The following is a 13097-nucleotide window of genomic DNA, read 5'->3' as shown; positions in this document are numbered from 1 at the left end:
GAAACTAAAAGCACTCATTTAATAAACTTTAGAGTCCAAAGTGTTGTAATTTGGCCTTTTATTTTTTTCCCAAAATTTTAAAATTACTAATTTTTTCATTGAAAATTATAGAAGTCTCTTTATTCATCGTCCCACCCACTTTTATTATTATTTACAAAATAGCGAATACATATTTTAGGGATGGAAATTGAACCTAAACTACATTACAAGGATAGAAAAGAACGTAGTGTAAATTCTATTTTTGTCCCTAAAATGTTGTCAAAGTTATATTCCAATGACGAAAAGAATATGTTTACTTATGTATATATTAAAGAATATTCCAAAGAATAAGCCACCTTCCATTTGCAAATTGTTCTTAGACGCTTCTCCATCAAATTTTGAGATTTATTTTAAAATTCTTTTTATAGAAGAATTTTGAGATTTCTTCATTGTACTGTAACAAACATTTCGTTGAAGTGTTATTAAAAATCTAAACATTTTTATAGTCCCACCTAATATGAATATACTTGCTATAACGATTTCACTCGAGTATTGAAAAATAACAAGTCTTGGAGGTGTTGTTATTGAGATAGGAAGTCATCCTTACTCCAAAATATTTATGAATAAAAAGTTTTTCAGAAATTTTGAAAGAAAATAAGAAATAAAATGTTTAGTGGGAATATGAATTTAAAATTTCAATTTTTGAACTAACTTTAGGGGCAATGCGTAGGTGATGAAAGGAATTAAATTTAAAAATTTTCTAGTGTGGGAATTTTTTTTTTTATACTAAATTTAACACTTTTTTTTATGGGAATATATTTACTCCAATTTTAAAAGAAAATGGGTCAAATTTAGAATAAGTTGATCAGTTCTGAATTTTTTTTTTTTATCAAACTAAAAATAATAAAGTAAGATTTACGGACCCTCTCGCAAAAAAAAAAAAGATTTACGGACCCCATTTTATGAAATCTGGACATTCCAAAAATTGAAAGGAAAATTACGACGTCTACCAAAAAAAGAAAAAAAGAAAAATTATGGAGTGATGGATAAAACTTAAGGAATTTTTTACGTGTATTGACGAGTATAAATTTATTTTGGACTAGGCCCACTTAACGTGCTTATTTATGCCTTATAGGCCCATGGACCACCACAGTATCACTGCCACTGCCAATCTGTAACAAAAAACTGTTTTGTGTGACTTAACATGTGGAAATAGGCTCTTTTTCTAGGGGAGTGTAATGAACCATATTGGCATATTTCCTCCAACATTTAGCTATTAAGAACTAGTAGGAGAACGTACAGTGATATGCGGAAAATTTTGACCTTTTTTTTTTTGTTAAGTAAAAAATAAAAATTGTAGATAAGCCTTATAAGTATTAGTTTTAAACCATTTTTAAAATGATATAATTATTTTCTAACAAAATATAGTTGATGCAATATATTAGGTTTTTTAAATTAAGCTATTTATATTTGTTATTTGAAAGTGTTTTAAAATTTGTACATTTTTTAATTTAATTTTTTTAAGAAAACATAATGCATTTTATATTCAATTATTATATAAGGTGATATATTTTGTAAACAATATAATGTGAGGTTGGATTTTGTTTTTGCTATCTAGTACTCCTTAGTCCTTACAAATGGTTCATCCTCTCTACATTTTGAATGGTCTAAAGAGAAAGCAAACATTAGTAAATTCATCACTTATATATATATATATATATATATATATATATAAATACAAGACTTTAATAACATGAGAAAAATGTAATTTTTTTAACAACCTACCAACATTACACTAAGAATGTGACGTAATTGTCAATGAATGAACTGAAGTGGATAGAATTGGACTGAACTAGACCAAAATGAATCTAAGTGGACTGAATGGACCAAACTAGACCGTAGTAGACTGAAATGAGTAGAATGGAATAAAATCCTATGCTAATATGGTTTAACAAGAACGTAACAACAATAAATGTTACACTTTAGTTTTTAGATATTATATAGATATATGGTATAGAAACCAAAACAATTTATAATACATATTCATATAGGTCACTTGAATTACAATTCAAACAAATTAGTAACTGGGATGTGAATGTGGCAATTTCAACAAGACATTGTAAGTAAGCCCCCTTCAGAATTAGCTATATCATATTCACCTATGTTGATGGCATATTACACCTTTTATACTGAACAAAATGTAGCCAGCAATAACAAATTTGAATTGTAACCAAACAAAAAAAAAAGGGTTTATTTGACACCAATAATCCTCAAATGAATATTACACCAAAATATATCTTACAAATTCACACAGATTATTTCGTTCTTAAAGGAGCCTAGAGTGCCGGCACTCCCTAGGCCGACCCTCGGGAAATCGCTTAAAATCGGTACAATAGTTGTAAATCATGTAATACTTTTGCACCCATCTGAGTCTTCTTCTCCCATTTGCATCGAGTCCTTGAGTTTGCCAATTAGCTCTATTAGTCATAGCATTGGTAGACAATGAAGAGCAAGAAGACGAGTCCCCAGACCACACACAGGCATTGGCATTGAAGTTTCGATAGTAGGCTGTGAAAGGAGCCTTGGACCAATCTGTTTTCACGAGCCCACCTCTCGTTGCCCATTGGTCTGCGTTCCAAAGGCTAGAGTAAAGCTTCATGGGCTGGCTCTTTGGAAAGGGAATCCCAATGGATTCTTGGTTTTCGAATACTCTTATGGGAATGTTATCCACTAATAAACTACAAAGAGAGATAAGTTAACAAGTTATAATTGATAAATGTCACCCAAAATTTCACTAAAAATCCCCAAATGATGGTGTAATATTCAAATATTGGGTAAAATATATTGGGCTAAGATAATTTTTTTTCACTAAAGTATAATTCATTTTCAATTTTGGTCCCTAAAGTGTAGATTTTTTTCCCTACCCCCTAAACTTGGAAATTAGAATAAAGCTACAAACACAACATTGACATAACAAAACCTAGGTAACAAACTATTAATAGTATGTAAAAAAATGATGCAATAGTGGACTCAGATGTAATAACTTGCTACCTAGACTTTTTAGTGAAATTGTTGTGCTAATAGCGCTACTTAAAATTAAAAAGGGAAATTTTTGTCCCCCTAACTTTCATCTATTTCAATTAACTTTCAAGGACAAAAATAAAATCTAAATTACATTTGAAGAAAAAAAAATAGAACCTAAATTATTTCGTTTTGTCCTTAAAATATAGTATAGTTTCAAGTTTTCATCCTCAAAATATTACAGAATTTTTTATAAAAAAAAAAAAAAAAAAAAAAATTAACAAAGTGGATGAAATGACCAAATTAAGGAATGGAAATAAAAGCTTTTAAAATTGAGGGATGAAAATGAAACATGTACTATATACATTTTAAGGACGAAAATAATATTTTTGTCAAATTCTATTTTTACATTAGCTAAGACAAGATCTTTTTGTGACTATAATAATAATATTCATAGACATAAATTTGTGTATACGGAAATTTATACTTTGTCTTATAATTCGATTATTGCAAGGCTACTTGATACATTGGCTGTTCTAGGAATTTCATTTAGGGTGATCACTAAGAAATTTAAATTATCACAATATTTTTCTTAGTATCAGTTTTTAAGGAAAATTGAAATTGAAATTATTTTTATCAAATTGGTTGAACGAGTTACAAATTTTATCTTTTTGTTTTATAATAGGTTTTTTGTTGAATAATTTTTTCATTTGTTGTTGTTTGGTCTTGTATTGTTTTTGTTTGGTTTATGTTTGTTGTTATTTGGGCTAATATTTATAGTTGTTATATTTAAGCTTTTTTAAAAAAAAAGATTAAGAATTATGTTTGGGAGTAGAATTAATTTTGGAGTAATGTTATATCCACAACATTTTTACAATTAATTTTATGCAAGAAGCTATTATTGGTGGGTAAAAAAATAATATTAGTATTTGGCCTAAATTAGAATCAATAATAGCTTACAACATTAGATTTGTTATAAAATTATTGTAAAAATGTTGTGAATGTAGTAGTACTACTCTTATTTTTGTTGAACTCAAATTTTTATAATTTTTAAGTCAAGGTTTTCAAAAAATTTATTAAGGTAGTCACAATAAGTTAGTTTAGCATATAATATTTTTTTGACAAGTGTATATATACATTTTTTTTGAAAGTCAAGGCGATCTTGTGACCGCCCTGGCTTGATGCAAGTAAAAAAATTCATATTTTGAGGTGTCAAAAATATCATGAAATTGAGATGGAATACTTGAGGTAAGCTATACGTTATCTTACATGATGCATCGTGGATTCCAAACAATGGAATAGGTGTGGAAATCTTTTGTTGGGTCAAACCAGAGGTAGAATTGTTGCTCTCTATCTCCTTTACCTTGCGTGAACACGTTTGTATGGACAATATAGGGATCTCCACTCAGGTTTCCCAAGAACTCAAAATCAATCTCGTCGTGGTTTGGTCCCTCTGAGGATAACTGCAACAAACAAAGAATATAGTCATTGGATAATAAACTATAGTAATAGTACTATAAGGTTAATGCAAAATTTTCTATGTTTCTCTTATATGCTAAGGGAAAAGCCTTAATAGGTATATATGTTAAGTTTTGCTAACACTTTTTTTGACTGTATTGGAAGCATGTTATATATGTCAAAAATAGTACTAGAATTTACATAGTAAGCCGTGACAGTGCCAGCTGAGTCGCCGGAGACAAGCTTTAGCTGCATATCAATCCTTCCAAATAGATATGATCTTTTGGATTGGAAGCCGGAGCCACAAATCTGGTCAAGATTAAGAGTGAGGAGCTTTCCGTTATCGAGTATTGTAGCATGTTGTTCACCCCATGTTATGTCAAATTCTTCATAAAAGGTACCAGCATAAGCAACCATGATGGAACTCATAATGAACAAGAGCAAGAACATCACTGAAATTCTATGACAAGTGCATGTTGCCATCTTGAGAGAGAGAGAGAGAGAGAAAGGGGGTTGAAGAATTACACGATCATGTAGGTAATTATAAAGAGAGAGTTTCAATTTGATAGTTGGATAATATTGATAAGAGGACTTTATATAGGTAATGGTCAAAGGATGAACTAGCTAGGAATTAGAAAGAGTTGTGGGATGCTTGAATTGTACATATAACAACTGCGTACAGAGGAATTATAGAGCTGGAAATTTGGTGACTTTAGCTAATGCATGGGGTCGGGGTATCAAGGAGAGAACATTTTAGTGACTTTTGAGGCCGCATTGGATGGTTTTGTTTCATAAGGCGAGGACCAGCTAGCCGTTAGTTATGGTTTTTTTTTTACTTGAATTATATACTAAGCCATGCAATGTATAGGCAAATGTGCCTGTATATGTTATAGCCTTCCCCAATTGGATGCTTTTGGATAAAGGTGTTTTGATACATGATAATTAAACTAGTGACTTGCATACACTTTAATCAAAATATATGCCAAGGTTTCGTAGTGGTAATGTCATTCAGAGGTGTGACTCTTACTCAAGTTGACCATGTTCTTCATCTCATGAAATGTGGTAATAGTTCAATGGTCTTTCATAAACAATTGAGTAGTTACGATATTGAGTGTTCAATGAAGAGGGAAGTGACTATTTAAACCACTTTGGTAGTGTCGGTAACTCGGAAGCATGTACATTCTTGTCCACTTTATAAATTTGCCACATTTGAATATATAAGGTTTGACAAATATTTCCCAATTACTAGGAAAAAAATTAAAAAATAAAAAGCAAATATTTCCCAAGTTAAAACGTAATGAATAATCAAGAGGCCACCAGAGATTTCCTCAATTTTATCCACCACTTTCTATGACCGTCACGTAGCAGCATACGCAACGTTTTGCAAATTTAAAAGCTATGTTTAGTACAATTTTGAAAGGTATAGAATATTATATATGGCTCCATTTTATCTCTCCGTCTGAAATGTTGATTTTTATAAAACCTCATATTATATAGTAATTATAGCTACCAAGTTATAGGCTTTGTCATGGAAACTTACTGACAGTGTATGTTGCAGAACAAAAATGAAAAGAAAATCATCCTCTAGTAGAAGAGGAAGAACCGATAAAGGATTAGCCAAACCAATCATGGCATGTTGCTAAAGCCAGCATGAGCTGTATCTCGTTTCGTATGAAGGGTTCTCTACAGCATAATTGCTATGTGTAGGCTGTGTTTTCTTAGAGGAGAAACTTTGATTTAAGATGTAGAACGAAGGAATTAAGATGACTTGAGCGTTAGGAAAAGGGGTTAGAATTACGAGAATACACGTGGGGGGCGGTGCTTTGCTTTGTAAGTTGCCAACTGTGTCATCCTTACATACTTTTAGACTTTGAAATTCAGTTATTTTAAGACCACAGTCTATTTTCACAACTATCTTATATAGAAAATTGTGATTAATTGTTTATCATTTTCATATGAAACCATAAATTTTTTCTACTATTCATAATCTTTTACATCAAAATTGTGGCATAAAAAGTTATGGTTCTAGATTTTATCCTCGACACCAGAGAGGACTAAGCTAATTTTAGGCATGTTTGACTAATTTTCAAGTAATTCTTTAGACCATAGTTATTGGCTCCCCTAAAAAATTTCGGCATATGTATAAAATATGGATATTCTTAGAAAATGTGGATTTTTAGTGTTTACATTTTTTATAAAAAAAATGGTGCGTATGGTGTGTTTACAATATTAATGTGATGAAGTAATACTTTTCCACCGTATTTTCCTTTTAGTTAATTGATCTGTGCTAAAGGTTGACCATTAAGATCAAATCCTTGGCTAAATAGGAAAATTAATTACTAGTCAGTATGGCCAGAAGACTTTGGATTGGCAGTTGAAAATTGAAATTACCATCCAAACCCATGCGTTGGGGGAGTGCCATTTTAAAAATATTTTTATGCCCAACCAATAATAAGTAAAAATCTCTTCTATTTTCAAAATGATAGAGAATTCAAATCTCACATCCCTCAACTATCAATCAAATATGAATATAAATCTGATGTGCCCTAACAAGTCCTTAGGAAAAATTTTCAAAAAAATGGACAAGGTGAAATGACAAAACCAAACTAATGTTCCCATTTAACATGATCGCGTGGTAGTTATGAGCCAAATGATTCATATTGTTTTGAAATTTATTGTGTAGATACATAGTAGTATGGTTGTTTTTCTGTTTTTTGTTTTGTTTTTGTTTTTGTTTGTTATCAAAACAAATGAATAGTCTAGTTAAAACCAAAAATGACTTTATGGAGCACCTCCATGCAGTTGCTCAAAGCGTATAAGATACTCTTTCAAAAGATTCTAGTCGTTGCAACTTTACGTACCTTCATGCGTGTATAAAATACAATCGTAGGGTTCAAATTTTAGTTTAGAGGATAAGATTAAAAAAATAGTGTTACGAGAAAAATTAATTTAAAGATATTTCACTAAAATAAATAACAAAAAAATAATAATTAAAAATAAATATAATTATTATACAAAATATAAACTGTAATGATATGTTAATAAGAACAATTTTATTCCTAAGCAATAATATATAAGAACATTCAAAAAATCTACCTTTATACAAGTTCATTTAGGATTCAATTAAGGGCCATATAATCTTTATCTTCATGATTCTTTATAATCTCAAATAACTATATATATATATATATATATATATATATAATTCAAAACTGATATAGATAAAAACCAAAATATAATTATAAATAATTCATAGAAAAATATTTTGAAATATCAATTGAGTACTTAACAGTAAATTGAGAATACAAATTGATGTTAAAAGTGAAAAATATATTATTTGAATCAAAATGCAACTAAAAAAGAGGGTTGTGTTTAATTAAAGAAGATTTTTTTTTTTAAATTAAAAAAATTTAAAAAGAAGGCATATTCATTTTTGTTTTTTATTTTTTATTTTAGAGGTATGACTCTAGTAGTCTAGCCAAGAGTCTTGTTGCTTAGTGGCCTAACGTCTTCTCATTTATTAAGAAAATCAAGGTTTTTTCTTTTTTCTTTAACAAGTGGATTAGATCCTTTGAACTTGGGAAGGAGTGGCTTTTCCTTTCTTTGAGAACAAGGTTTTTCTCTAAACTAGTTTGTAGAGAAAGTCGTCAATCTCTTCCAATATCTTTTTATTTGACAACTATGAGTATAATTTAATTTCATTATTATTATTATTTCTATAATCTTAGTAAATCTAATAGGTCAACAAATTATACTTCGCTGCTTTATTAATTCTTGCTTGGAAATTTTTGTAACATTATAAAACATACTCCTTATCAACTCAAAAATATACAGATAAGCTTGTCCGTCTATAGGAAGTGATTATAATCAGAGCATCTTTAACCTGTTTATACAAAACCATAATATCACATGGACAAAATCATCCTAATATAGCGCGATAGTATTTATACATATACATCACTTCTGCTATATATATATACACACACACACAAAATAGCAGGGAGACTATACAAAATTGGCTATATGTACAAAAACATTGCTTCTCCATGCAGAGGCTCTTGGGGCTGCACTAAAGAACTTGCAAAACTGAGCAATCAATTTGCTCAGGTAAGGGAGGTATGTATAACATGAAGATTTAATAGTATATATGCATGGATGCATGATAAACAAAATAATTCCATGTGGATATGACTTGCTTATAAACAATTAATGCTAAAATGATTTCATGAGCTTTCTGAATATATAAATATTATATTGGTGAACATAGTATCTGATAAACTACAAGGCACAATTTACTTCTTAAATCTGAATATATGGCATGATTCCATTATATATAAACATAAAATGTTCCCTGATATGTTTTAAATAAAAGCATACTCATTCTATTGCATAATATAGCAAAACTATATGGAACATGTAACTGTACTTTATCACTAAAATTTGACCTTTCATGACCTAATGGGTTGCTAGTCTTCAAAGATCTGAAGATCCTCTCGTGGCACTAATGGTTGCCAGTCTTCAAAGATCCGAAGATCCTTTCATGGCACTACTACTTGCCAGTCTTTAGAGACCCGTCGATCCCCTCATGGCCTAGGTTGCCATGTCTTCAGGGAATACAACCCCTAGTGGCCTAAAATGTTGCCAGTCTTCAGGGAATAGAACCCCTCAAGGCCTAAAGTTGCCAATCTTCAGGGATCACTGTCCCTTCATGGGATTATGACGTCAATCTTCAAGGCCATCACACTCAAAACATTTTTCTTTGTTTCTAAAATAAATCATGCCTTTATCTTTAAATCTCTCTCTTGCCTTACTAGGCTTAAAGTTCATAGCATATCTATAATTGGTTTCTAAACACTTTCATAACTGAAATCTTCAAAAGTCTATTTCTGAGCATAATATTCTTCTGTAAATGAGTATCAATTCTGAGTTTAGTAAAAGCATTGATAAAACATATTTATACATACTATACTGAAAACATGGACTATTAATTTTCATGGAATATCCTTTACCTCGATTAGCAGTTAAGTACCAAGAGTCTCAAGCAGTGTATGAACCTTCCCTATGCTCTCCTACTCCTAGAAATAAATAATAAGAGCTAATTAACACTTAAATTAAAGGCCTTAGCTTTTGATTTAACTTCAAGTTAACTAGCTGTTCTAAGCCCTTACTAAACTCCACACAATATGTTCTAAGCATCCCAATTGCATATAGAACATCCAAAGTGCACTACAATCAATTATACATCTACTTCCATAACAATTACATTTGCACATGACTATTAAGAAAAACAGAATTTTAAAACTTTACAAACTTAATTTAGATACTTTAAGCATACTCATATATTGACTCATGTATACAAAGCTCATTGGCAACTTTCATGTTCAACATAGGAAATTAAACTACCAATTTCATATATCCTAAAGGAAAACTCTCTCAAATTAGAAGCTGAATACAAGTGAATTCGGTAACTAAGGGCATATAGCCATAATGGTTCCTATTCTCATGTACAAATGCAATATAAATTATTCATATACCATGCCACGGCCTTATGTACAATCTTAACATTATCAACTCAAGCAATATGTGTCATGCAATACCAAGGAAAGAAATCTACCATTGTTATGATCAGTATGAAATCCACACAAGGTCCATCCTTACAAATCAAATTAATCTTTGCACATATAACTTAAACAAAGCACATCAATTCTAGCCCAAATTAAAGAAAATACATAACTGAAAATCTATTGTGAGCCCTAAGAATTTTAAGGTTAGAAGCCAATAATCCTACCATTTTCTTGCTGAAACTTAAATTCTTGGAAGGGCTTGAGCTAAATCACCTTGCTTTACAAATGTTTTGGCAAGTAATTAAGGAAAATAGAGGAATTTCTCCTTTGATATTGCTGGAACTAAAGTATGAGAGGTAGAAAGCTTGAGAGCTTGTGTTTCTAGTTCTTCCTTAAGAGGAATGAGAGCAAAATGAAGTGAAAGTTCTGGTTTGTTTGACCGGCTAGGAGATTAGTGGGGTGGGGTTAGGTGGTTATTAATGGCATTGCCATAAGTCTCACATGCATGGCAAGAAGGGCAAGTGTCCTAACAAAATTGGTCCAAGTGTTGGTCTTTGGGTTTAAGAGGATAGCATGTGTTGAATTTCAATTGGTTGCATGTATAGGTGAAATTACCACTATATCCTCTGTTGAGGTCTAAAAAATTCACAGTAAAATAAGCCCAAGAAAGAATGAGCTAAGCCCAAGAACGAGTAAGTTAAGCCCAGAAGAAGAAAAAAAAAAAAAGAAGAGACCAAGTCCAAAGGGATTATACAAAAGGCCCTGAGGATCCCGAAGCCCAGAAAAGGAAAAGCAACCAAAGAAGAAAAAAGAGAGAACATCACAGCAAAATACAAGGCGCGAGGATCCTCGGGCACCATCAACAAGCGCGAAGAAAAAAAAGAAGACCAGGACAGATCGATAGAAAGAAAAACAAAGAAAAAAACAAAAGGACGCAAGCGACCCTTCATGGCACAGACAGAAAAGGCGTCGGGGAACCAAAACAAGGAAGAAGAATGTTAACAAAAGCGATTTCAAAAGAGCAGAACAGGATTCCGCCCAAATAGGAAAGAAACGGAAAAGTAAAAGACACCAGAAGTGAGGATGCTGAGAAGGGCATACCTCAGCACGCCCCAAAGAGGATGGCCAACCAGAAGCTTTCAAAGGAACCAGAACCAAGAGAAGGAAAGAATGAGTGAAAACGGAAAAGGGGACTTACCGAGATGATGAAGACAGAACGAACTCTGTTTGCAAAAGACCAAAACAGGGGAACCAACGGTTCCCCAAGACGCCCAGAAAACTCCACTATAAAAGGAGAGGATGGGTTGTGAAGAAGGCAGAGAAAAAGGGAAAAGAAAACACAATAGAAAGAAGAAATTCTCTAGAAAATTATCAGAAAGTTTAGGCAGAAAGAAAATATCAAGGGAAAACAAATACTGCTTCCCGATATCCTGTAAAAGCAACTATGGTACATACTCAGATCCAACGAGAATCAAACTTCGCAAGCTTTGAAGGCTGAAATAGCCATTCAAGGCTGCAATTTTTGAGCTTGATTGGACCTTGTATCACGTCCTAGTAAGCTTGTTGTGATCGAATAGATAATGCTTTAATTAAATATTGTTCCCGGGATCCCCACAGTACTTCTCTTTTATTGTCTTGCTAATCCTGCTTTTTTTTCTTTTTTCTGAGCTTACGTTGTTAATTTCTGGCACTCCTCGATATCCCTGTTTGTCATCTTTTTGTCAGGAGCATTTCCCTGTATTCACTTGATTCTTAAACAGCCATTTAGCTGCGGTGAGTCAAGGCCCAGTCCATCAAATCCCCTCTTTCTTTTTCACTCAGGCTCGGGATCCTTAGGCCTGAGTATCCCGAAAAAGACACTCTCACATTTTGACGACTCCACTGGGGACTGGGCAAAGAAGAAGGAAGAAACAATCCCTTCACAAAGAATGCCTCCAAGACAAAGAAACAGCAAAGGAACCAATGTGCCACCTACGGCCTCTGAGCCTGTAGGAGAAAACGAGGAAGTCTCCAGGCAAGGAGGTAGGATACCCTTGGTGGAACAGGAGGTTGTGTCGGAACAAAGACACGCAGGACAGGAACCAGACCTAATGGCCAGGATGACAGCAATGTTAAAGGATTTGGAGCAAGAAGTTCGTCTTCTCAAAGAAGGCAGGACACAGGAAGTCAGAGACAACATTCCCCCTACTGGCCACCAAGATGGGACCCAGCCGGAAGGAGGGTCAGCAGTAGGAGGAAGAGCCAACCCTCAGTATTTGACACTGGCAGACGTCAATGCCCTCTTGGAGCAAGAAAGGGAAAAACTCTCAGGGATCCCCAAGCAATTCTCTCGGGATCCCCCGTTCCCTCCAGAACTCCTTGGCAAACCATATCCTAAGGGATACGAACCCCCAAAGTTCCATCCTTTCGATGGGAAGAATGGAAGTGCCGTGGAACATGTGAGCAGGTTTGTCCACACTATGGGCCCCTATGTAGGAGACAAAGAATTATGTCTAAGGGAATTTGCCAAATCTTTGGTAGATAAGGCATACACCTGGTACACCACGCTGAGACCCGGGTCCATCAAGACCTGGGATGAGATGATGGAAAAATTCTGCGCCAAATATTACCCTGGTGAAGACAAAATCACTTTCCAGAACCTGCAGATGGTGAGGCAGAGACCTGGAGAAGATCCTGTTCAGTTTATTAAAAGATTTGAAGATGTGTCTCTAGACTGCTATGGAGACCATGAAGAAAAGGAGCTCGTGGAAACCTGTATAGCCAACATGCTTTTTGATTACAGGCTCAACCTTGAAAATTTATGTATCACACAGTTTGCTGACCTGCTACAGAGAACCAGAAGGACAGCGCAAACTATGAGAACAAAAAGGCTGCCCGCATCCCAAGCTATGACAGCATCAACAGGAGAAAAAAGGAAAAGACCAGACGGAAAGGTGTTTGAAGAACCACCAGTGATCCCATGCACAGCTGAGGAGTTAAGCCATGTCCTAGACAAATGGATTGGAGATGGGGTTGTTAGGCCATTCACTGTGTCCAGGCCGCCAACCGAAGAAGAAAGGAAGAATCCTTTATTTT

General features: G+C 33.3%; 1 protein-coding gene across 1 annotated transcript; it reads right to left on the bottom strand.

Annotated features, from left to right (window-relative positions):
- Positions 1-2143: 2143 nt before the first annotated feature.
- On the bottom strand, positions 2144-5179 carry LOC126726375 (xyloglucan endotransglucosylase protein 1-like). The gene is made up of 3 exons (XM_050431623.1): positions 4660-5179; positions 4270-4463; positions 2144-2717 (listed from the first exon to the last, which is right to left on the bottom strand). Exons 1-3 carry the CDS (start codon positions 4939-4941, stop codon positions 2306-2308), a joined length of 888 nt encoding a protein of 295 aa, XP_050287580.1. The 5' UTR covers positions 4942-5179; the 3' UTR covers positions 2144-2305.
- Between the last annotated feature and the right edge of the window lie 7918 nt (positions 5180-13097).

This window comes from Quercus robur, chromosome 5 (assembly GCF_932294415.1).
Source record: "Quercus robur chromosome 5, dhQueRobu3.1, whole genome shotgun sequence".
Lineage (NCBI taxonomy): Eukaryota > Viridiplantae > Streptophyta > Magnoliopsida > Fagales > Fagaceae > Quercus > Quercus robur.
This window is presented reverse-complemented; position numbering and strand designations above follow the sequence as displayed.